Genomic DNA, 24,636 nt, shown 5'->3' on the forward strand with positions numbered 1-24,636 from the left:
GCCACTCTCTTCTCCTCTCTCCCTTATCCTCATTCTCTCCACATCTATTGGCTGCTTCCCCACTGCCTACATACATACCTGAATAATCCCTATCTTCTTCAGAAAATCTTCACATTGATCCAGTATTCCCACTGACCTACATCTCCAGCTTTTCCCTTATTTCATCCTTTAGTGACTGCTCCCAAAGTAAACAAGGTCACTCTGGCATGAATGGTATTGGATTCAGCCATGTTGGTTCTTTGTGGTTACTCCTTCCTTTTCCTATTTGCTCACTGCCTACTGCTTTGGATTTTTAAAAGCCTTTATCAGATCTTAGAATCAATATCAAGTATCAGTTTCCAAATCAGAAGAGCAGCAATAGCTGGGCAATTGGGATTAAGTGACTTGCCCAGGGTCACCCAGCTATGGAGTGGCTGAGGTCAGATTTGAAGCCAGGACCTCACAAGTCTAGGCCTAGCTCTCTACCAGTTAGGCCACTGAGCTTTCTCTTTAATAAAATATTTTGGGGGGCAGCTGAGTTGCTCAGTAGATTGAGAGCCAGGCCCAGGGATGGGAGGTCCTGGGTTCAGATCTGACCTCAGACATTTCCTAGCTGTGTGATCCTGGGCACTTAGTCACTTGACCCCCATTGCCTAGCCCTTACTGCTCTTCTGCCTTAGAACCAATACATAGTATTGATTCTAAGACAGAAGGTGAGGGTTTAAAAAAATAAAATAAAATAAAGTATCTTGGAATAGTCCCAGAAATCAAGGTCAAGTTCACTAACCTATCTTTGCATGCTTCACTCTTTTTTTTATTTAATTTTTTTCTCAATTACATGGAAACAAACATTTTTAACATTTATTATTTTAATTTTGAGTTTCAAATTCTCTCCTTCCATCTTTCTCTTCTGCCTTGGAACCAACACACAGTATTGAATCTCAGACAGAAGGTAAGAGTGAGAAAAAAGGAATAAACATGAATGAAGACCGCATTATATTTCTAATGTTGACTTGGACAAAATAAACTGATTTTTGAAGGAAAAGCATACACATAGCCAAAAGTAATAATGATTTAATGTTAAAATATTTCAAAGAAAAATATTTCCTACTTAAAATTTAAATGGTTAAGAATTCAGAATTGCACGTTTGCTGGTTTCATGACAAAGTAATTATATGTTTGTTATTAAAGAAAGGATCCAGAATTCACGAGCTTACTGTTTTGGTTAAATAAAATAAATATTACTTGGGCAATCGTCGTCCTTCAAATACAACATGGCGCCACCAGTCCCGTCTTCCTTAATTCCTCCCCCAACAATCTACTTCGAATCAGAGTTTTAGGGCCAAGGAAACTTGGAAGTTAGAACTCCTTTGCAGGTTAGTTTATATGAGCAAAATAACTAGTGATTTCAAAGCAACAGGACAAAAGGAATATGGTCTTAGATATAGAGCTAGAAGAGATTTCAAAGGCCTTCTAGCTTAATCCCCACATTTTACAGATGAGGAAACTAAAGCTCATGTAAGTTAAATGACTTACCCAAGGCCACATGGGTAGTAAATACCTGAGCCAGGATTTGAATTTAGACCCCTTGTCTTTAAAGCTGGTACTCCTTCCATAGTCCTTGCTGCCTTTGACTTAGCTGGTTTTTAGAGCATTGCATAAAGCGAATACAGGTAAAAATTACTTGATCAGACAGAAGAAATCTTTTTAGCAAATGGCTTGACATGGTTAAATGGGTATTTAACCCCAAAGAGAGATTTCCAGTATCTTGGGGAACATAAACTGTACCAACTGTTGGAAAAGGAGCTCTCCCTTTGGCACCCTTCATTTTATTTGATTATGGTAATTCTTTTTTTTATTTTTTAATTTAATTTATTTTTAATTTCAAATATTGTTCCTTGGTTACAAAAATCATTTTATTTCCCTCCCTCCCCTCCCATAGCTGATGCGCAGTTTGATTGTGTATTGCCTGTATTCTTGATCAGAACCTCTTTCCATGTTGTTGGTATTTGCAATAGGATTCTCATTTGGAGTCTATTTCCCCATTCATATCTCCTTCAGCCCATGTCATTAAGCTGTAGTTTTTCTTTAGTTTTTACTCCCACAGTTTTTCCTCTGGATGTGGATAGTGTTTTTTCTCCTGCACCCCTCTGGGTTGTTCAGGGTCACTGTATTACCACCAATGGAGGAGTCCATTATATGGTAATTCTTTTAAATCGGTGTACCCAGTGGTCTTCCAATGAGAAAATGGACAGAAAACTTACAACTTCAGGAAAACCTAAAAGGATCCATTTTGTTTCTCTTTGAAAACAATGAGCAAACTTTTGGTGCACATTCCACGTGGCCACAGGGAGAGCCCAATGAGCAATGTACGCTTTGGAGGACCAGAGAGCCATCAGTCTGTTTATAATTAGAAATACATGATCTCGGACACAGGGGAGAAGTCTCTGGATTGGTCTTGCATTTTGGGTAGGCTGTTAAAAGAAAAAATCAGGTTTCTGTCCAATCCTCATGTAAACTTTCAGAGCGCTGTTTACATTAACCTGCCTGGAACTGAGCTAGAGAAACCGAGTCAGGTTAGCAAAGAAATCATAAGATAGACGAGAGATGGAAATGACCTTTGGGATCACCTAGTTCATGGGGTCCTCAATCTTCTTGGTGTTTGGCAGCCAATCTGGCAAAGCCTGTGTGTTTCTCAGAACAACATTTAGAAACAATATTGATAGAGCTTAATTTTTTATTTAATTGCTCTGCTGCACTTAACAGGAGATTAATGAGATGTATAAAACACCACATAGAATTACAAAGGAAATTAATGATATTGAAAGAATTATCAAAATATATTTTTTAATGTTCCTGGACTCCAGCCTAAGAAAGGCTGAATCTCCACTACTTATCACCCCCAAACACTCTCACGCCCAGAAAAGGAAGTGAATGAGTAACAATTAAACCTTGAATTTTATCTATAACTTTAGAGTTTACAAAAAGCTCTTTCCATCCCTGCTCCTATTTGATCCTCACAGATGATAAGGGATATTAGCCCCATTTTACAGATGAGAAAACTGAATCACAGACGATCAGATTTGGAAAAAGCTCAGGTTATTATAGGCAAACTGTACCAACCTGAGAGTCATAGAATTATGTAGTCAGAGGGGAAAGGAGCCCCAGAGGTCATCTAGACCCACCCACTGTTTTACCTTCTACAAATAAATGATTATATCGTCATCTGAAGACCTCCAACAAAAGGGAACCCACTGCTTCTTCTGAACGGCTCTAACTGCTAAGAAAATATGCCTCACGTAAGCCAAAATGCTCTCGTGCAACATCCAGTCATTATTCTTCATTTTGACCTCCAGAGCCAAGCAATTTCTTTTAAAGTTGGTCTCTGATTTTTGTAATGATCATATTTGTAAGTGTTAACAATAAAGCATGAAAGACAAGAAGGCATGGCAGACAGTTCAAAGCCTGGCTCTCACACTTGCTGCCTGTGTCACTGAACCACAGTGCCCCTGAGCAATTATTTCAGGGAAGACAAAGATAGCTGCCAATCGCCATCATAGAAGTCATTTCCTCATCAAGGTCCATAAGCTTGATGAAATCAACAGAGATCGTGATTTTAAAAACATAGCAGAAAAAAGAAGCCATAATTCAGTCAGAACCAACAAGGCTTATCAGAGGGTCAGGAAAGTTGAGTGCCTTTGCCCATCACCCTTCCACCTGGAACCTCCAGACCGCCAATGTCTCCCCCTGAGGTGTACGTCATATTGTTTCTCATTAATAACAGCAACAGGATACAAGAGGGAGAAACCACTAAGACACCCAGTCATCCAGTCAGCATAAAAATGTACAGAAAAGTAGAGACAAACTCTTCAGGATGCAAGGAAGATTTATTTGAGCATAGACAAGCCCTTCAGTGTTTATTCGATCATAGACAAACATCGGTACCCAGGCAGATTTTTTTTCCTGACATCACAGCCAAATGGAAGCAGATAAACATGGTGCAACTTATGGCATCATCTCATCCTCTAGCAATCCATTGAAATGAACAGCTTTCTTTAGTATGCTTATCCAAAAAAAACTGTCTAAACAGAACAGAAACAATCTCATTTATATAGTTTAAAAAGCCTACCTTCCACCTCCATCCTTGTTTTCTAGGCTACACTGCATCTAAAAAAGAAACTCATAGAGATTCCACATGGATTCCTGAAAGCTAAAAACATGTGCGGTGCTAAGAATTCTTTTTTCTAAACAAGCAAGAGTGTTATCTTTAATAGAGGGTAGGTCAAAGTTCTATTTCATGTCAGTTGAGGGCCTTTTGACATTGGCCTCCAATTTTTTTCCATTGTACATAGAACCAGACATCTCAGTCATTCCCACACCTCATACATGATTTTAGTCAGTCAGGACAATTGCTCAAGATACACAACATTTCAATCCCCCCAAATAAACCAGATTTGAGGGGATTGCAATAATAACATTAAAAAAAACAACAATACCCAAAGAGGGCCAATGTGGCCCAAAATTCCTTGGGAAAAGTCTTCCACAAGAAGACAGGACAATTTTTCCTTGGCTCTGCCGGGGGCTCAGCATCTTGCCCCTGGCAGGGCAGGAATCTCATTTTGAAAGTTTAAGAACCGTAGTGGTTGTTCACACACTCATGGCAGTGGATCAAGTCTGAGTCAGCATTCATCAACAGCGTGGTCATGAAGGTAGGAGAAAATTTCATTCCTCTCCATTCACCCTGAGTGAAGATCAGCATGGTTCAACAGCTTAAAGAAAGTGGCTAGCTGCCACCCAATCAATCCTAAGCCATAGCCTTGGTCCTTTCCACCAGTGCTGGAAAGAAGCCCTAGACAAATAAGAGACAGAGAGGCAGAGAGAAAGAGAGAGACAGAGACAGACAGAGAGAGAGAGAGAGAGAGAGAGAGAGAGAGAGAGAGAGAGAGAGAGAGAGAGAGACAGAGAGACAGAGAGACAGAGAGACAGAGAGAGAGAGAGAGAGAGAGACAGAGAGAGAGAGAGACAGAGAGAGACAGAGAGAGAGAGAGACAGAGAGAGAGAGACAGAGAGAGACAGAGAGAGAGAGACAGAGAGAGAGAGACAGAGAGAGAGAGACAGAGAGAGACAGAGACAGAGAGAGAGAGAGAGAGAGAGAGAGAGAGACAGAGAGAGGCAGAGAGAGAGAGACAGAGAGAGACAGAGACAGAGAGAGAGACAGAGAAAAAGAGAGGCAGAGAGAGGCAGAGAGAGAGAGACAGAGAGAGACAGAGACAGAGAGAGAGAGACAGAGAAAAAGAGAGGCAGAGAGAGGCAGAGAGAGAGAGACAGAGACAGAGAGAGAGAGAGAGAGACAGAGAGAGACAGAGACAGAGACAGAGAGACAGAGAGAGAGAGAGAGAGAGAGAGAGAGACAGAGAAAAAGAGAGGCAGAGAGAGGCAGAGAGAGAGAGACAGAGACAGAGAGAGAGAGAGAGAGACAGAGACAGAGACAGAGAGACAGAGACAGAGAGACAGACAGAGAGAGACAGAGACAGAGAGAGACAGAGACAGAGACAGAGAGAGAGACACAGAGACAGAGAGGGAGACAGAGAGAGAGAGACAGAGAGAGACAGAGATGAAGAGCGAAAGACAGAGACAGAGGCAGAGAGAGAGTGTGTGTGTGTGCAGTGTTTAATGGAGGTTGTATATTAAATAACCAAAGGAAGGTGCATTATTCTTTCAGCTTAACAGGTTTCAAATGCCTGATATAGATTTCTTGGTTCAGTTTCCTTAAGAAAAACTGAAGACGTTTCACCCCCAGCTAAGAGGTGAATACTGTTCAAGCATCATGGAAGACCTAAGCAAACAGTACGCTGACTTGGGGAGAGAAGGGCGAGACCAAAAGGTGAGGAGGAAGAACTTTCTTAAGATGCTGAGCTCTTCGCTCCTCCCCTGCTCCTGCTCCCCTCAAGTTTTCTGGCCCAGGCTATCTTCCATTTTTCCCCAGCTTTACTTCAGCTGGGCAATATGGCTGTCTTCTGGAACTCTACAACAGCTCTCTTGTTGGCTTGTAATCTCAAAGCTGCATCCATTAATGTACCCTTGGTACGGTCCGGAACGGCTCTTTGCCGAGCTTCCTGAGGCTTCTGTTTTTGTAGCTGCTCTTCCAAGACGTCACATCTTCTCCAAGAAACCTGCGAGAAAAGAAAGGCCAGTGCAGGTCAATGCAACGAAATACAGCTCTGTCCTTAGGTTAGAAGCTCTTCGAGGGCCAGGGCTGTCTTCGCCTCCTTTTTTATGCCCAGTGCTTAGCACAGCTCCTGGCACATAGTAGACACAAAACAAAATGATTGATCATCTACATCTACATCTACTGTCCTCTCCACAGCCTGGGCTTCCTTCAGTGTCCTACGAGATCTTATTTGCAAACCGAGAATGTGATGCCAGATCTTGCATAATCCCATAGCCTTGACAGTTTTACTGTTAAAGCCCCAAAGATAGAGCCTGGAACCCTGGGGCCCAGCAAAGAGCTGGAACTAAGGAGGTGCCCATCAAACGGGGAAAGGCTTAGCAAGTACGGTGTGTGGCTACTATAAGCACCATCAGAACAACGAAAGAAATGTTTGGGGAGAAACCTGGGAAGACTTCTGAACTGATACGGTGCTTAAGGGGAGCCAAGAGAACAATGTACAAAATAACACGGTTGTAAAGACAGCTTCTGACCAACCATGATTCCAGGGAAATGAGGATAAAGTTCACTATGCCGGGAAGTCATGATGGGCTCAAAATGCAGAATGAGCCCCCGATTTTGGACATGGACAACGTGGGGACTTGCTTTGCTGGACGAGGCACATCCCCCTCCCCTCCCATCCTTGACTCAAAAGGAAGGAATGGCAGGTGGAGCTGGATAAAGGTTTGCTCATTTTTTAAAAGTCACGTAAAATAAGTTAGAAAAAAGAGGGGAAAAGGAGTCCGCTCAAGGGCGTTTGCTTCAGAAGCTTTCACCCCTTCTCTAAGGTTCCTTTCCATCTACTCTGTCTGGATGGATCCCGTGTGCACCTATTTACATGTTTCCCCCATTAGCACGGAAGCTCACTGAAGGGAGGGATTACCGTTGAGTTTTTGCCTCTCTGTAGGTTAGTGGTTAGCCCTAGTTCTTGGGAGTTTGTTGATTGATTAACTGATGGACTGATGATCTCAAATGTGCCTACATATTTTTTTCTTTGAGAACATTAAATTAGTACGTAATGTCTTCTTTTTCATTCAAAGATATGTCATTTTCCCAATGACATGTAATAATAATTTTCAATATATATTTTCCAAAATTATAAGATCCAAACTGACTCCCTCCTTCCTTCCCCCCACTTGGAGATGGTCAACTATTTGTCTGGGCCGCGCATGCATTATCTAAAGCAAGTTTGTATCCTGGAGGACCCCTTGGGCAGCCAGGCCTCAGCAGCCTAAGGACCCCTTCTCAGAATGCATTTAAACTCATGAAATAAAAAGAATAGGAGGACAAAGGGAATAAATTTTATTGAAATGCAAGATAATTGGGGCAGCTGGGTGGCTCAGTGGATTGAGAACTATGCCTAGAGCCTGGAGGTCCTAGATTCAAATCTAACTTCAGTTACTTCCTAGCTGTGTGACCCTGGGCAAGTCACTTGACCCCCATTGCCTAGCCCTTACCCTCTTCTGCCTTGGAGCCAATACATAGTATTGATTCCAAAATGGAAGGTAAGAATTTGGGGTTTTTTAATTTAACTGAATTCTTTAAAAAATTTAATGCAATATAATTAAGATAGTTTCAAAAAAATTCATAGATGATTCCCTTCACCCCTAGGTCAAGAGCCTACATGTCATCCAAGGCCAAAGCAACTTCCTGCTGCTCCAAGCAAACTAAAAACATGCAGAAGAGATTACAAATAAGCCCCCCTGCTCTAAGATGACCCTTCACTGAGGAGCCCCAGGCAGAAATCAGAGAAAGAAAAATTAGGTAACACATGTGTGTGCACAAACTTATACACATGTGCACATATATGTTCCATGAAGAATGGGTGGTTTGGGGACAAAAAGGAAGGGAAATTCCAAACAAAATCCTTCCCCCCAGTTTACAACACAAAACGTTTCTGGGTTCCACAAGGGTCATCACCACTGGGCTACTTGGGATCTAGCTGGTGCTTACGGTAATGGAGAAACGGTTGGAGGTGGTGAAAGGACCAGGATCTAGGAGAGGACAGCTGATGTTTAGGGTTGGCTCAGAGAGGAGACCTTCCCCTTCTGCCTTCCCTCCTGAGCTAGGGCCGCTCTCCCAGATTCTCTCTTGTCCCTCTGGTTCCCCCCCACTACCTGGAGCCTGGCCCATGACAAAATATGATGGGTCAAGTGGGTCCAATTTCAGGCATCACACATTCAAAGACGAAGGGCATAAAGGAAGGAGTGATGCGCTGTCCACCACACGTTCCTGAAACATTTACTCTGCTTCCTAAGGCAACAAAAAATAGTCAACTAAGTGAGAAGCACGTCTGCGTCTGTCTGTCGACTTGGGGAAATGAGGATGAATCTAGAACTGGGGGAAGGGGTGGGAAAGAACATGAATCTTGTAACCATGGAAAAATATTCTCAATTAATTAATTAAGTAAAATTTTCCGAATTAAAAATAATAAAGACTTTGATCCTTCTAAATATGAATTGACAAGGAGCCCATTTGCCAGGGATAAATCTAATGGGATATTCTGCTCTGGCTGTTACAAAAGACAATCTATCGATCTCAATTAAAGCTAAAACAGAATTAGCAGGATCAGGGACACCACATCAGTCCTGAAATACTCTGGGCCAAAAAGAAGCCTATTCATCTCATTAAAATTATAATTATGGTTATTATCATTATAGGGAACGTGTATGAAAAGTGTAAAGGATCTTATCAATAAATATTGGCATTTCTGTGTAGCGTGCAGTTTGGGTAGCATAATAACACTGTAGGAGAGTAAATGATGAGCTAATAGGAGGATAGATGAATAGGCAGGACATTCATTATGCAATGGTTAAGAGGGTGAGGTTTAAGGAAAAACAACCTGAAGGAGGGGCACGATAATTTTTTATAAATTTTTTTATTTTATAAATTTTATAATTTTTTATATTTTTATATTTATATATTATATATAATACATATATAATATATTTATATATTTTATATTTTGTTTTATAAATTTTATAAAATTTTTATAAATTTTATTTTATTTTATATTTATATATTTATATATTTTATATATATGATACCTATATAATATATTTATATATTTTATATTTTATTTTATAAATTTTATTTTATTTTTTATATTTATATATATATTTTTATATATATGATACATATATAATATATTTGTATATTTTATATTTTATTTTATTTTATAAATTTTTTATTAAAAAAATTATAATTTATAACAAGCATTCGTAGCCCAGCACTGTGGTCTGCCCTACAGAGAGAGCCCAGGCATGCTTGCTCAAAGGGGTCCCGTCTCTGACTGACGTCATTCCCAGACCTTTCCCGCGTACCTTTCAGCATCTCGTGGACCTCGATGGAAGCATCGCTTTCCAGGCAGTTGTACAAATTCTTGGCTGTGGCACTGTTCCGCTCCTTCTCCTGCCATTTCTTCAGCATTCTGAACTTGCAAACCGTAATGTCTTCGGACTTTTCCTGAATGGTATCGATGTCGGCAATTTCTAATCCCAAGTTGGCGATGGCCAGTTGAATCCACTCCTTTCCAAGCTTCCGAGCCAGAGTCATCAACTGCTTATCTGACAGCACCTTCTCCTGATCTGTGGGTTCTAAAGACAGAGGAGACTTTTAGCAATCAGTTCTGACTCTTCTGATCGGTGAGAGCCATTTATAATGAAAATAGAATCCCCTAAAGTCAGTCGATAAACGTTGATGTGTCAGGCACTGTGCTAAGTGCTGAGGATACAAAGAAAGTCAAAAGTCAGACTCTGCTCCTGAGGAGCCACTGGGTGATGGAGGAGGCAACATACACAAAAAACATCAACAAGATAAAAAGGAAATCCTCAGCGGAGGGAAGAAGCCAGCGTTAGAGTGGAGCACCCTCTCTTGGAAAATGTTGTGCTGCAGTGGGAAAACATTAGACTGGGAGTGAGGGGGAACCCAGGCTCAAGTCCTGCCTCCTGTACTAGCTGTATAACAATTTTCAGTCCCTCAGTCTCATCTGTAAAATGGGGGCAATAACCGCACCCACCTCATAGTGTTTCTGTGAAGATAAAACAAAACCACTGAATAGACATCACTTTGCAAACCCCAAAACACTACATAAATGTTGGCTGGGATTTTTTTCATTCTACAGAGGGTATTTATCAGGCATTTACTATTCATCGGGCACTGTGATACATGCTGGGGTTACAAATATAAACTAAAAAGATAGTCTTACACTCTCCTCGATACATTTACATTCCATTAGAAGGGCTACTGTTTGTCCTTCTTGTTCTTGTTTTTTTTTTTACACCCTTAGCTTACATCCTAAAACCAGTACTGTGTATTGGTTCCAAGGCAGAAGAGTGATAAAAACTAGGAAATGGGGGTCAAGTGACTTTCCTAGAGTCACACAGCTAGAAAGTATCTGAGATCAGATTTGAACCCACCCACCTGAAAGTTAAATTAACAGGAAGATAATAGACTGAGGGCTGCCAAGAACTTTACAAGTCAACCATTTTCTGTGTTTTCTAGTCAAGGAAACTGAGGTCCAACAACCAAGACAATTAATCGATGAATAAACACCTAGGAAGCTCCTACTATGCGTAAGTCACTGCACTGAGAGCTAAAGATACAAAAAGAGGCAAAAGATTGCCTCTCTCCTCAAGCAGTTCATGATCTAGTAGGGGAGACAATGTGCCAGCAAATACATTCACACAAGTCATAGGCAGGGTAAACAGGAAATCATTAAGAGAGGGAAGGCACTAGAATGAAGAGGGAAGGCTTCCTGTAGGAGGGGGAATTTTATTTGGGACTTAGGGGAAGTCAGTGGTCTGGGCAGAGGAGGGAGACGACTCCAGGACTGGGGGAAAGACAGTGAGAATGCTGAGAGATAAAAGATGGAGCTTTTCTTGTTTATGGCACAGCCAAGAGTTTTGAAGGATGTGTTGAGGTGGAAGTGGGGTGTAAGTTAGTGGGAAAGGCAGGCAAAGGCAAGGGCTTTGAAGGCCAAACAGAGCACTGAGTATCTGACCCTGAAGGAAAGAAGGGGCCCCTAGAGTTTACTAAGTAGGGCACGGCATGATTGGACTGTACTTTAGGAAAATCATCTTAGTGGCCAAAGGGAGGAGAGACATGAGGCAGGGAGATCCACCAGAGCCTACTGCAATAATCGGGGCATGAGGTGATGAGGCCATGCAGGGCAGTGTTGGACGAGAAGGGGGTGTATTCCAGAGATACTGCAGGGGTCCAAACAGCAGCTTGGAAATGAAAGGTGAGAGACAGGGAGGAGACCAGGAGGATGACGCCTAGGCTGGCAGCCTTAGGGACTGGGAGGAAGCTGGTGCCTCCTATCATAATTGGGAAGGGAGGAGACGGGAGAGTTTAGGAAGAAAGATGATGAGTTTGTTTTGAGTAGAAGATGTTTATTGGTCAATGAGTTCAAGATGCCTGAAAGACAGTTAGAGATGGGAGATCGGAAGACAGCAGAGAGATTGAGGCAGAAAAAGTAGCCTTGAAAGTCATCGGTAAAGAAAGGAATTGATATGAGCCATCAGCATAGAAATGGGAATTGCTAATATCCCCAAGAAAAGTAGTACACAAGGAGAAGAGGGCCCAGGACAGAAGCCTGAGGGACACCTGTGGTTAGAGGCATGATCTGGAGGAGGATTCAGCAAAAGACAGAGAAGGAAGGGGAAGAACCAGGAGAGGAGGGTGCCCTAAAAACCTAGAGAGGACAGAGTTCCCCCCCACCCACTCACACACCCGATGTAGCATTCCATTATTCTGAGGATGCCGTGGTGACTGAGGGAAATGTCACGCTGGCACCCTTTCTGCCCAGGTCCCTGCTCCAACAGTCTTTTCTTGCTTTTTAATATTCCAAACATTGACCTCAGTGCCTGGCACAGAGTAGTCACTAATAAACGCTTGCTGAGTCGACTCAGTGGCCAAAGGACATTTAAGATGTCACTTCCCTTAAAACCCAAGTGGTAACCAGGGTGCTCTCAAGGGGATCCACTGTCCTTGGGGGCTGCAGCATGAAAAAGGAAGCAAGAGCAGCCACCCCCTCACTCATCTCTTGTAGAAAGCATTCCTGAATGGGAACTGAAGCCAGGAGGGGAAATGGGCATCCTCCCTGCTGCCAAGCTGCCTCCTAGAAGTCAAGATGGCAGCTTAAAAGCAGCAAAAATCCAGACGTCTGAAACCCTTTCATACCAATCAAAAACAAAGTGGTTTGAGGGGACAGAAAACCAAATCTAACAACAAAACAAAGATGGGGGACCCTCCTGCTGGATTCAACTTAAAAAGGTGCGCCCCCCGAAAAGCCTGAATTATTGAACTCTCGGGTTCAAGGTAAAGGAAGAAGAAAGGTCCCAGGACCCTCTCCCACCTACAGTGCTGAGTCTCCAGCAGTGGCTAGAATCTCTGGGCAGGCAAGGGAACTAGTTTGGAGGAAGTGCCTTGCTGGCACAGCTGTGCCATGCTCAGGGCATTGAACACAGGCATCAGGAAGGCAGCTGGAAGAGAAGCTCAGAAAGGGCAGCCTAGTCGCAGCCAAAACACTCCATCTTGCCCCTCCCCTTGAGGTTTTGGCCTCAGGGCACGTCCAACACTGCAAATCAACTCTGCCCTGGCTTAATCTTATCAATAGGGCAGAAAAGAAGCCTTCAGAGGGCAAGGAAGCTCAAGCTCCAACATTCCTCCCCCATAGACTGCACTGAGAACAGCTGTAAGAATCCAGCTGACTGAGATCCCAGGGCAAAGGCTGTAGAATACCTTGCTTACAGGATTGGAAGCCCAGCTCCCTTCAACTACACCTTCACTTACCTGGGGAAGATCTCATCAATACCATCAGCCTAACCTAGTCAATTAGCAGAGCAGTGAAGAAGCCCCTTCAGGGTAGAATAACTCAAACCCACAGATCCAGCAAATAATCAGAGGAGCAAGATTACAGTCAATTACCTGGGGGGGGGGGGGAGGGGAAGAAGGAAAAAACATGAGTAAACAACAGAAAAGAAAAAAGAAATTCCCTTAAATGGCTTTTTTCCAGGTAATGAACAAAGAACAAATGGAACAGAGCAGGACCAAGGAACACCAAGCAAAAACGCAGAAACTACAGTGAATTGGACACAGGCTTTGGAAGAACTCAAAATACAATTCAAAAAACAATTCAAAAAACAATTAAGAGAGGCTGAAGAGAATTGGGAAAAGAACTAAAAAAAAGCAAAATTCCATCTGGAAACAGAAAATAATGTCTTGAAAGCCAATTTGCAAATGAGGCAAAGAAGATGAAAGATAATCTACAAAGAAAATCAGACAAGAAGGAAAAGGATGACCAAAAAGTCAGGAATGAAATTCAGTCTTTAAAAATTAGAATCCAAAAGATAAACAAATGACTTTACAAGGCAGCAAGAATCTATAAAACAAAATCAAAAGAATGAAAAAATTGAGGAAAATATGAAACTCCTCATTCACAAAACATCAGACCTTGAAAACAGATCGAGGAGAGACAATTTAAGAATTATTGGACTACCAGAAGATCATGACAAAAGAAAAAGCCTGGACATCATTCTACAGGAAATTATCCAAGAAAACTGCCCTGACATTCTTGAACAAGAGGGAAAAGTGGATCCACAGATCACCTCCTGCATTTAATCCCCAAATGACGATACCAGGAATGCTATAGCAAAATTCAAGAATTACCAGACCAAGGAACAAACATTACAAGCTGCTAAGAAGAAGTCATTCAGATACCAAGGAACTACAGTTAGTACAACACAGGATCTGGCTGCATCTACACTGAAAGACCAGAAGGCATGGAATATGATATTCCAGAAAGCAAGAGAACTAGGTCTACAACCAAGAATCAACTACCCAGCAAAACTGACTATATTCTTGCAGAGGAAAGTATGGTCATTTAACAAAATAGAAGAATTTCAAGCATCCATAAAGAAAAGACTGGACTTAAACAGAAAATTTGATGCCCAAACACAGAACTCAAGAGAATCACCAAAAGGTAATTAAGAAAGGGGAAAAAACAACCAAAAAAAATTAAGGACATAATAAGTCCAAATGATTTGTATTCCTATAAGAAAAAATGATATTGGTAAATATTAAAAATTGTTATTATCATCAGGGTAGTAAGAAGAAGTATACTTAGAGGGAACAGTGACAAACTGTATAGGATGAAATGTCAAAATCTATATATGTATGTATAAATATATATAAAACTAGAGGTAAAAAAAAGAAGATAATACTAAGAGAAATGGGAAAAGAAACAAAAGGAGGTAAATTTATATGTCACAAAGAAGCTCATGGTGGGAGGGGAAGAACATCAATAAACTGGAAGGGTAAAGAAGTTGGAGATAGGAAATACTTAATTCTTACATGCATTGAAATTGACTCAAAGAGGGAAGAATAATCAGATCCATTGAGGCAGAGGATTGATTTGTGCCCTATAGGGGAGTAGAAGGGTAACAAGCTGCCTCCTGCCTCTTAGTCACCATTTTGGAAAAGACGAACTATAAAAGGTGACACAGTGCCCTCTAGTGGCTGCCTCGTCACATCAGGAGGACCTCTACAGCACTGCCAACCAGGGCCCTTGTCCAGAGGGACCAAAACATTAGACTTGCCCAAAGGCTGGCTTCAAAGAAGGGGAAGAAAATCCGCCTCCCACCCCCATCTCTGCAAAAGTCAAGAATACTACAGAGAACATGGGATGGGGGAGAACGGGGGAGGGAGAGCAGGTTTTCCCCTGCTTCCTTCTCTCTCTGTGAGGGGATAGAGGAGGCAGACATTGGGAAACAGGCAACAGCAGAACAAAAGACCTAACAAAACTGATTCTAAATCCTATCAGAGAAGAATTGCTTTCACATGTAACATTGGCTTATAAACAGAAGCAAACAAACTTGGATGTCTACGTACTTCTCTCTCCCCCTCCCTCTCCCTCTCTGTCTCTGTCTGTCTCTCTATCTCTGTTTCTCTATCTCTCTCTGTCTCTCTCTCTCCCCCTGTCTCTGTCTTTCTCTCTGTCTCTGTTTCTCTATCTCTCTCTCCCCCTCTGTCTGTCTGTCTTTCTCTCTGTCTCTGTTTCTCTATCTCTCTCTGTCTCTCTCTCCCCCTCTGTGTCTGTCTTTCTCTCTGTCTCTGTTTTTCTATCTCTCTGTCTCTCTCTCCCCCTCTGTCTCTGTCTGTCTTTCTCTCTGTCTCTGTTTCTCTATCTCTCTCTGTCTCTCTCTCTCCCCCTGTCTCTGTCTTTCTCTCTGTCTCTGTTTCTCTATCTCTCTCTGTCTCTGTCTGTCTTTCTCTCTCTCTGTTTCTCTATCTCTCTCTGTCTCTCTCTCTCCCCCTCTGTCTCTGTCTGTCTTTCTCTCTGTCTCTGTTTCTCTATCTCTCTCTGTCTCTGTCTGTCTTTCTCTCTGTCTCTGTTTATCTCTCTCTGTCTCTCTCTCTCCCCCTCTGTCTCTGTCTGTCTTTCTCTCTGTCTCTGTTTCTCTATCTCTCTCTGTCTCTGTCTGTCTTTCTCTCTGTCTCTGTTTCTCTATCTCTCTCTGTCTCTCTCTCTCCCCCTCTGTCTCTGTCTGTCTTTCTCTCTGTCTCTGTTTCTCTATCTCTCTCTCTCCCCCTCTGTCTCTGTCTGTCTTTCTCTCTGTCTCTGTTTCTCTATCTCTCTCTGTCTCTCTCTCTCTCCCCCTCTGTCTCTGTCTGTCTTTCTCTCTGTCTCTGTTTCTCTATCTCTCTCTGTCTCTCTCTCTCCCCCTGTCTCTGTCTTTCTCTCTGTCTCTGTTTCTCTATCTCTCTCTGTCTCTCTCTCTCCCCCTCTGTCTCTGTCTTTCTCTCTGTCTCTGTTTCTCTATCTCTCTCTGTCTCTCTCTCTCCCCCTCTGTCTGTCTGTCTTTCTCTCTGTCTCTGTTTCTCTATCTCTCTCTGTCTCTCTCTCTCCCCCTCTGTCTCTGTCTGTCTTTCTCTCTGTCTCTGTTTCTCTATCTCTCTCTGTCTCTGTCTGTCTTTCTGTCTCTGTTTCTCTATCTCTCTCTGTCTCTCTCTCTCCCCCTCTGTCTCTGTCTGTCTTTCTGTCTCTGTTTCTCTATCTCTCTCTGTCTCTCTCTCTCCCCCTCTGTCTCTGTCTGTCTTTCTCTCTGTCTCTGTTTCTCTATCTCTCTCTGTCTCTCTCTCTCCCCCTCTGTCTCTGTCTGTCTTTCTCTCTGTCTCTGTTTCTCTATCTCTCTCTGTCTCTCTCTCCCCCTCTGTGTCTGTCTTTCTCTCTGTCTCTGTTTTTCTATCTCTCTGTCTCTCTCTCCCCCTCTGTCTCTGTCTGTCTTTCTCTCTGTCTCTGTTTCTCTATCTCTCTCTGTCTCTCTCTCTCCCCCTGTCTCTGTCTTTCTCTCTGTCTCTGTTTCTCTATCTCTCTCTGTCTCTGTCTGTCTTTCTCTCTCTCTGTTTCTCTATCTCTCTCTGTCTCTCTCTCTCCCCCTCTGTCTCTGTCTGTCTTTCTCTCTGTCTCTGTTTCTCTATCTCTCTCTGTCTCTGTCTGTCTTTCTCTCTGTCTCTGTTTATCTCTCTCTGTCTCTCTCTCTCCCCCTCTGTCTCTGTCTGTCTTTCTCTCTGTCTCTGTTTCTCTATCTCTCTCTCTCCCCCTCTGTCTCTGTCTGTCTTTCTCTCTGTCTCTGTTTCTCTATCTCTCTCTGTCTCTCTCTCTCCCCCTGTCTCTGTCTTTCTCTGTCTCTGTTTCTCTATCTCTCTCTGTCTCTGTCTGTCTTTCTCTCTCTCTGTTTCTCTATCTCTCTCTGTCTCTCTCTCTCCCCCTCTGTCTCTGTCTGTCTTTCTCTCTGTCTCTGTTTCTCTATCTCTCTCTGTCTCTGTCTGTCTTCTCTCTGTCTCTGTTTCTCTATCTCTCTCTGTCTCTCTCTCTCCCCCTCTGTCTCTGTCTGTCTTTCTCTCTGTCTCTGTTTCTCTATCTCTCTCTGTCTCTCTCTCTCCCCCTCTGTCTCTGTCTGTCTTTCTCTCTGTCTCTGTTTCTCTATCTCTCTCTGTCTCTCTCTCTCCCCCTCTGTCTCTGTCTGTCTTTCTCTCTGTCTCTGTTTCTCTATCTCTCTCTGTCTCTCTCTCTCTCCCCCTCTGTCTCTGTCTGTCTTTCTCTCTGTCTCTGTTTCTCTATCTCTCTCTGTCTCTCTCTCTCCCCCTGTCTCTGTCTTTCTCTCTGTCTCTGTTTCTCTATCTCTCTCTGTCTCTCTCTCTCCCCCTCTGTCTCTGTCTTTCTCTCTGTCTCTGTTTCTCTATCTCTCTCTGTCTCTCTCTCTCCCCCTCTGTCTGTCTGTCTTTCTCTCTGTCTCTGTTTCTCTATCTCTCTCTGTCTCTGTCTTTCTCTCTGTCTCTGTTTCTCTATCTCTCTCTGTCTCTCTCTCTCTCCCCCTCTGTCTCTGTCTGTCTTTCTCTCTGTCTCTGTTTCTCTATCTCTCTCTGTCTCTCTCTCTCCCCCTGTCTCTGTCTTTCTCTCTGTCTCTGTTTCTCTATCTCTCTCTGTCTCTCTCTCTCCCCCTCTGTCTCTGTCTTTCTCTCTGTCTCTGTTTCTCTATCTCTCTCTGTCTCTCTCTCTCCCCCTCTGTCTGTCTGTCTTTCTCTCTGTCTCTGTTTCTCTATCTCTCTCTGTCTCTGTCTTTCTCTCTGTCTCTGTTTCTCTATCTCTCTCTGTCTCTGTCTTTCTCTCTGTCTCTGTTTCTCTATCTCTGTCTCTGTCTCTGTCTGCCTTTCTCTCTGTCTCTGTTTCTCTATCTCTCTCTGTCTCTCTCTCTCCCCCTCTGTCTCTGTCTGTCTTTCTCTCTGTCTCTGTTTCTCTATCTCTCTCTGTCTCTCTCTCTCCCCCTCTGTCTCTGTCTGTCTTTCTCTCTGTCTCTGTTTCTCTATCTCTCTCTGTCTCTCTCTCTCCCCCTCTGTCTCTGTCTGTCTTTCTCTCTGTCTCTGTTTCTCTATCTCTCTCTGTCTCTCTCTCTCCCCCTCTGTCTCTGTCTTTGTGTCTGTCTGTCTGTCTGTCTCTCTCTCTCTCCCATAATTACAAAGATTTCATTATAAGGACAAACCTGCACATAAATGCACAAACATACATGTCCACTCAGACAAGCACACATATGATCACACATGCCTGTACTTACTACAGACATGGTATCCCCAAAAGGTTTAGAGCAATTTTAAGCTTTAATTGTTCAAAATGACACTAAAGTTGAGATGACGTGTGTGTGTGTGTGTGTGTGTGTGTGTGTGTGTGTGTGTGTGTGTGTGTATCCTGTGAGTTCCCTATTAGGAGTCTCCCAGTAGGCACCCCTCTAGCAAGTAGCTCCCACCTGCTCTGCAGCTTCTAGTCCTAAAGAGAACTGCTAGCGAGATCTGGCCAGGGGCACACAGCCAACATCTAATGAAGACGGGATCTGAACCCAAGTCTTTATGACCCCAAGGCCATCCTGGCATCCACGCAGTGTCCGACTCCTGTCTAGGATCACCCCTGGATGGATGCCTGATGGAGAGCTGTGAGCCCATCTGGCCCAATCTCCCCATTTCCTGAGAGGCTCAGTGACTTGCCCAGGGTCTCCTGGCAGTGACCACCAAAGCCGGAGCTTGACCCCAGGTGCCCAACTCCGGATGGGAGCAGAAATGATTAAGAAGTGCTCTCACTCTCCGGTGAACACCTGAGTTCTCCTGAAGGCCAGTATTAGCCCATTGTTTCGCTCAGAGAGCATTAATGCCTGCTAACGGGCACTGAGGAAGTTAGAAAAGAGCCCCCGATGCTCAGGCCCCAGGACGGGAGGCACGTTTCAGGAGTTGGACAGCAGTTTCTCAAACTGAATCGTCCCTTCCCAGGAAGTCAAGTCACCTTCTTGACGAGTTGTTTTTAAAATGCTCTCCATAGTGTGATTGAAAACAAAACAGCCCCCAACACACTTTTAAAACACCTACTGGGTGCTGTGGGGTACGTAAGGATACAGAGTTGAACAGAAGCTCCTTGAAGGCACTGACTAATTCATTCATTTTTGACTTTGTATCTCAGTGCCGAGTTCAGAATCTACAAGGCACTCGGGAGGAATAAGAATAATAACCGGCGTTTGTGTGTACTTTAAGGTTTGCAAAACACTTTATATCTGCATCTTTTGGGCTCCTCACAACAATCCTGTGAGTTAGGTGCTACTATAATTCCCATTTTACAGATAAAGAAACTGAGGCTGAGAGAAGTTAAAGGCTTTGTGAAGGGTCACAAAGCCAGTGAGTGAGTATCTGAAGCCAATACAGAAGTCAGATCTTCCTGCCTTCAGGTCTAGCATTCTATCCGCTACACCCAGAGTGCTGCTGGAGCCAGCTCAGGCTGGGAGCTGGATGTTCAGTCTTCAGTGGGAGCATTTACACCCCAAAAATCAGCAAAGGCTACAAGCCAGGGCCTGAGGGATTGTTCTGTTGATTGTCTAGACTTAAGAAAGTGATGGGAGAAAAAGTAAATAAAGCAGAATAAACGTTAAAATGTGGCACGTGAACATTTGGGGTGGGGGACAGACGAAAGCCAATGGTTAAACATTTACCAGCATGCCACCGACTATCCCTTCTAATTCTTCCAGAATTATTTGTTAAAATGACAAAAACAAGACGTCTCTTTTACTCAAGAGACTTGGATACTAATCAGGCATAATCATATACTGGGGAGGGGAGGACAAAGACAGAGAGAGACAGAGAAATGAGGAGAGACAGAGAGAGGGACACAGAGAGAGCTAGAGACAAAGAGGGAGAGGGAAAGAGAGTAAGAGAGCGTGCGCGTGCGCACGAGAGAGAGACAGAGACAGAAACAGAGACAGAGACAGAGACAGAGAGAAACAGAGAGAGAGCGAGAGAGAGAGTGAAAAAGACAGAGACAGACAGAGAGAAAGAGGAGAGAGAGGAGAGAGAGAGAGAGAGAGACAGAAAGGGAGAGAGAGGAGACAGAGAGAGCGGGAGGGAGAGAGAGAGAGAGGGACAGAGACAGAGAGACAGAGAGACAGAGACAGAGAGAGAGGGAGGGACAGAGACAGAGAGACAGAGAGACAGAGACAGAGAGAGAGGGAGGGACAGAGAGAGGGACAGAGAGAGAGAGAGGGAGGGAGGGAGGGAGGGAGAGACAGAGACAGAGAGACAGAGAGAGACAGAGAGAGAGAGAGAGAGAGAGAGAGAGAGAGAGAGAGAGAGAGAGAGAAAGAGAGGGAGGGAGGGAGAGAGAGACAGAGACAGAGAGAGAGGGAGGGACAGAGAGAGGGGACAGAGAGAGAGAGAGAGAGAGAGAGGGAGGGAGGGAGACAGAGACAGAGACAGAGAGAGACAGAGACAGAGAGAGAGGGAGAGAGAGAGACAGAGACAGAGGGAGGGAGAGAGAGACAGAGACAGAGAGAGAGGGAGGGAGAGAGAGGGGGGAGGGAGAGAGAGACAGAGAGGGAGGAAAGAGAGAGGGAGGGAGACAGAGACAGAGAGACAGAGAGAGAGAGAGAGAGAGAGAGGGAGGGAGGGAGGGAGGGAGAGAGAGAGAGAGAGAGAGAGAGAGAGAGAGAGAGAGAGAGAGAGAGAGAGAGAGAGAGAGAGAGAGAGAGAGAGAGAGAGAGAGAGAGAGAGAGAGAGAGCACATGCTTTCTGGCAAGGAGGCAAGTTAAGTGACAGCCACCCGCCCGTGCTTGGGTGAGTGTGGCCACTGCATGAACTCAGCTTTACGCACCTGGAGCCTCGTCGTACTTTGGTCTCTTCACACAATACTCCTCCTCAGGTAAACTGTCACTTTTTTTCCGCCTTCTGCTAACTAGCAAAGAGACAAAACAAAGAGTCCTTCACGTCTCGGTTCCATCTTCAGCCTCCCCCCACAAAGCAAAAAGAACAAATATTCAGACAGACACAATTGTCTGAGGAGGATTCCCGAGAAGATGGAGACAGCGGTCTCCCCCAGGACTCCCCCCATCCCCTCCCCACACTTCCGTGTTTTCAGTCCTGGGCGGGGGGGGGGGGGGGGGGGGGGGGGGGGATAAAGCTGCAGATCTGGGGTCTTTAAGCAGGCCACAAAAATGTCCACTGAACGCCGATGGTGGTCACTCACCGTTCTGAACATTCTGGTTCTGATCGTGCTGGATCCAGTCACCTGTTAAAACATTCAAAGATGAACAGCTTTGAAGGGAAAGGACCGATTCGGGCAGAAACAAGGCACAGGGGGCCTGACGAGAACATGTAAAAAGTGTCTCCCCCACAGGGATGCCGGGACATCCCTGCCATCGTCTGCTCAGGTCTGGGCTCGATTCTGCCTCTATCGGCTTGGAGGCAGCAGGCGTGGGGGCCCGTCTCCCACCCAGCTGGCCTCGGGCTGATTCTCCGCAGGAAGAGGCCAGTTGTCCTGGGCTCTGCACCCAGTGGGCCTTCATTCTCCCTCGTGCTTTCTTCCTGCTCCGGCTGTCCATGGACCCTTCCTTGACTTTGGGCCTTTCCCCCCACCCCAATTCTTTAGAGCCTCCCCTTCTGTTTCAGAACTAATATGAAGTATCGGTTCTGAGGCAGAAGAGCAGGAAAAGTTACACAATGGGAGTTAAGAGATTTGCCCAGGGTCGGCCAGCTGAGGCCAGATTTGAACCCAGGACCTCCCATCTCCAGGTCTAGCCCTCTATAACCTAGCGGCCCGTACCCCTAAAACTCTCCCACCTGGCTTCTGGATCTGATAGCTCCTATTATTTCTGGGTCTGACTTTTGGACGCAGTTACTGGTCGCTGGCCTGAACCCTGAAAGGGGATGTGACAGGTGAAATCCTCTGTCCCTGCTTCCAGGAGCTCATCCAGTCTCTCTCTGTTCCCACAACCTACATCTGCTTCCTGCCGGGGCCCCTTCCTGGAAGGACGAGGTCACGTAGGGTAGCCGGCTGTGGGGCCCGGAGCTAGGAAAGGGTCTTCCTCCCTTGGAACTTCCCTGGAAACCAACTTTCTTATCCGTGAACCCCAGAACCCTCCCATGGAAGTGGGCAGAGCATTCTGTGTAAATTCTAGCTTGGATTAAGCCTTTTCTCTGGGTGCACCTGAAAGAAATGCCCCAATGGCTTTGGAACATCTTGATCAATGAGTTGACTTTGAAGAGAAGACCTGGGTGGAGACTCCTCTCTTCTCATCATTAAGAAATGGGATTACTGGGGGTAACTGGGTAGCTCAGTGGATTGAGAGCCAGTCCTAGAGACAGGAGGTCCTGGGTTCAAATCTGGCCTCAGACACTTCCCAGCTGTGTGACCCTGGGCAAGTCACTTGACCCCCATTGCCTAGCCCTTACCACTCTTCTGCCTTGGAGCCAATACACAATATTGACTCCAAAACAGAAGGTAAGGGTTTAAAAAAAAAAAGAGAAAGCAAAGAAGTAAGGCTGGGGAAGGGAGAGAGGGGGGGAAGAAAAGAATAAGAAAGAAAGAAGGAAAGAAAGAAAAGAGAAAGAAAGGAAGGAGGGAGGAAAGAAAGAGATCATCTGATCTGATGAGTTTCATCAAATATATATCCAAGTCAGTGGAAGATGAGTAGGACACAATATCCATGTTAGATGGTTTTGCTGAAATGTTTTTCTTTTTCAGAAAAGAAAGCTCAGCTGAGGGGGCAGCTGGGTGGCTCAATGGATTGAGAGTCAGCCTAGAGGTCCTAGGTTCAAATATGACCTCAGACACGTCTTAGCTGTATGACCCTGGTCAAGTCACTTAACCCCCATTGCCTAGTCTTTACCACTCTTCTGCCCTGGAGCCAATACACAGTATTGATTCCAAAATGGAAGGTAAGGGTTTACATTTTTAAAAAGGTGGATTATCGAAGCCCTCTCTATCCCCAGCCACCCCCAAAACCCATTCTCCACTGAGCTAGGAAGCATCTCTTCATGCTTCTTCTTGCCACTGTTACTTTACTGCACAGGTCCGAGGACATTAGTTCCACAGCCCTGGCACTAAAGGATAAATTGTCACTGATTTGGGACTCATTTACTCATGCAAATCTAGGAATAAAATGGAAAACAACCCATTTCTCTGTTTGGTGACACTGAACTTTGCAAGGTGTGTTGGGCAAAGCAGAAGGATTGTGAAGAGCCAGCAATCAGGTGGGGCTGGAGCCTTAGAAAGGCATCCAGAATGCAGAATGATGACTGGACAGAGGGAAAGGAGTGCGGCGGCACTGGGCTCTGGGCTGCGCCACCCTCGGGTCTCAGGGAGAAATAAAACAGCCCCAGCACCCACACCCGGGCTCTACTGATCTGCACAAACAACAGCTGTGAAAGGGAAGGTCTGCTGATCATCCCTACAGATACTGTAAAGCCTCCACCGTGGAGAAGCCAGGGATGGGTATGTGAGTGAGTACTCAGACAGCAACAAATGCAAGAAGGACTTAAGAGAAGATGTCGGAAGTGTTTCTCCTTAGGAACAGTTAGGTGCTCAGTGGATAGAGCCAGGTCTAGAGATGGGTTCCAATCTGGCCTCAGACACTTCCTAGCTGGGTGAAGCTGGACAAGTCATTTGATCCCTATTGCCCATCCCTTACTGGTCTTCTGCTTTGGATACAAAATAAACTATTGATTCTAAGAGAAAGTAAGGAGGAGAGAGAGACAGAGAGAGAGAGAGAGAGAGAGAGAGAGAGAGAGAGAGAGAGACAGAGACAGAGACAGAGACAGAGACAGAGACAGAGACAGAGAGAGAAAGAGAGAGAGAGAGAGAGAGAGAGAGAGAGAGAGAGAGAGAGAGAGAGAAAGAGAGAGAGACAGAGACAGACAGAGAGAGAGAGAGAAAGAAAGAAAGAAAGAAAGAAAGAAAGAAAAGAAAGAAAGAAAGAAAGAAAGAAAGAAAGAAAGAAAGAAAGAAAGAAAGAAAGAAAGAAAGATGGGAGAAAGAAGGAGGAAGGAAGGAGGAAGGAAGGAAGGAAGGAAGGAAGGAAGGAAAGAAAGAATGGGAGAAAGAAGGAGGAAGGAAGGAGGAAGGAAGGAAGGAAGGAAGGAAGGAAGGAAGGAAGGAAGGAAGGAAGGAAGGAAGGAAGGAAGGAAGGAAGGAAGGAAGGAAGGAAGGAAGGAAGGAGGGAAGGAGGGAAGGAGGGAGGGAGGGAGGGAGGGAGGGAGGTAGGAAGGGAGGGAGGGAGGAAGGAAGGAAGGAAAAGGAAGGAAGGAAGGAAGGAAGGAAGGAAGGAAGGAAGGAAGGAAGGAAGGAAGGAAGGAAGGAAGGAAGGAAGGAAGGAAGGAAGGAAGGAAGGAAGGAAGGAAGGAAGGAAGGAAGGAAGGAAGGAAGGAAGGAAGGAAGGAATGGCTTCCCCCTTAACCTGAGAGTTGGATAGACATATAGAAATATATTTGTATACACACACACACACACACTCCTAATGGCCCAAAAGTCAGTACATTTTAATAGTTTATTATTATTATTATAAGTTATTATTATTAATAGCTTAAAGTGGCACTAAGACTTTTGGGGCCAACACACATATAATGAAGCCCTAATCCCAAGC

General features: G+C 44.5%; 1 protein-coding gene across 1 annotated transcript in view; it reads right to left on the reverse strand.

Moving 5' to 3' along the window:
- Positions 1–3,847: 3,847 nt before the first annotated feature.
- LOC103103965 (caspase recruitment domain-containing protein 8-like) overlaps positions 3,848–24,636 on the reverse strand; it is a 56,124-nt gene continuing 35,335 nt past the window's right edge. The window contains exons 14-17 of the mRNA XM_007502476.3: positions 21,243–21,284; positions 20,871–20,951; positions 9,511–9,783; positions 3,848–6,152 (exon numbers count right to left, since the gene is read on the reverse strand). Of these exons, the coding sequence (XP_007502538.2) occupies positions 6,133–6,152; positions 9,511–9,783; positions 20,871–20,951; positions 21,243–21,284 (416 nt within the window). The 3' untranslated portion in view covers positions 3,848–6,132. The remainder of the gene's footprint in view (positions 6,153–9,510; positions 9,784–20,870; positions 20,952–21,242; positions 21,285–24,636) is intronic.

The sequence above is a fragment of the Monodelphis domestica genome, chromosome 8 (genome assembly GCF_027887165.1).
Source record: "Monodelphis domestica isolate mMonDom1 chromosome 8, mMonDom1.pri, whole genome shotgun sequence".
Taxonomy (NCBI): domain Eukaryota; kingdom Metazoa; phylum Chordata; class Mammalia; order Didelphimorphia; family Didelphidae; genus Monodelphis; species Monodelphis domestica.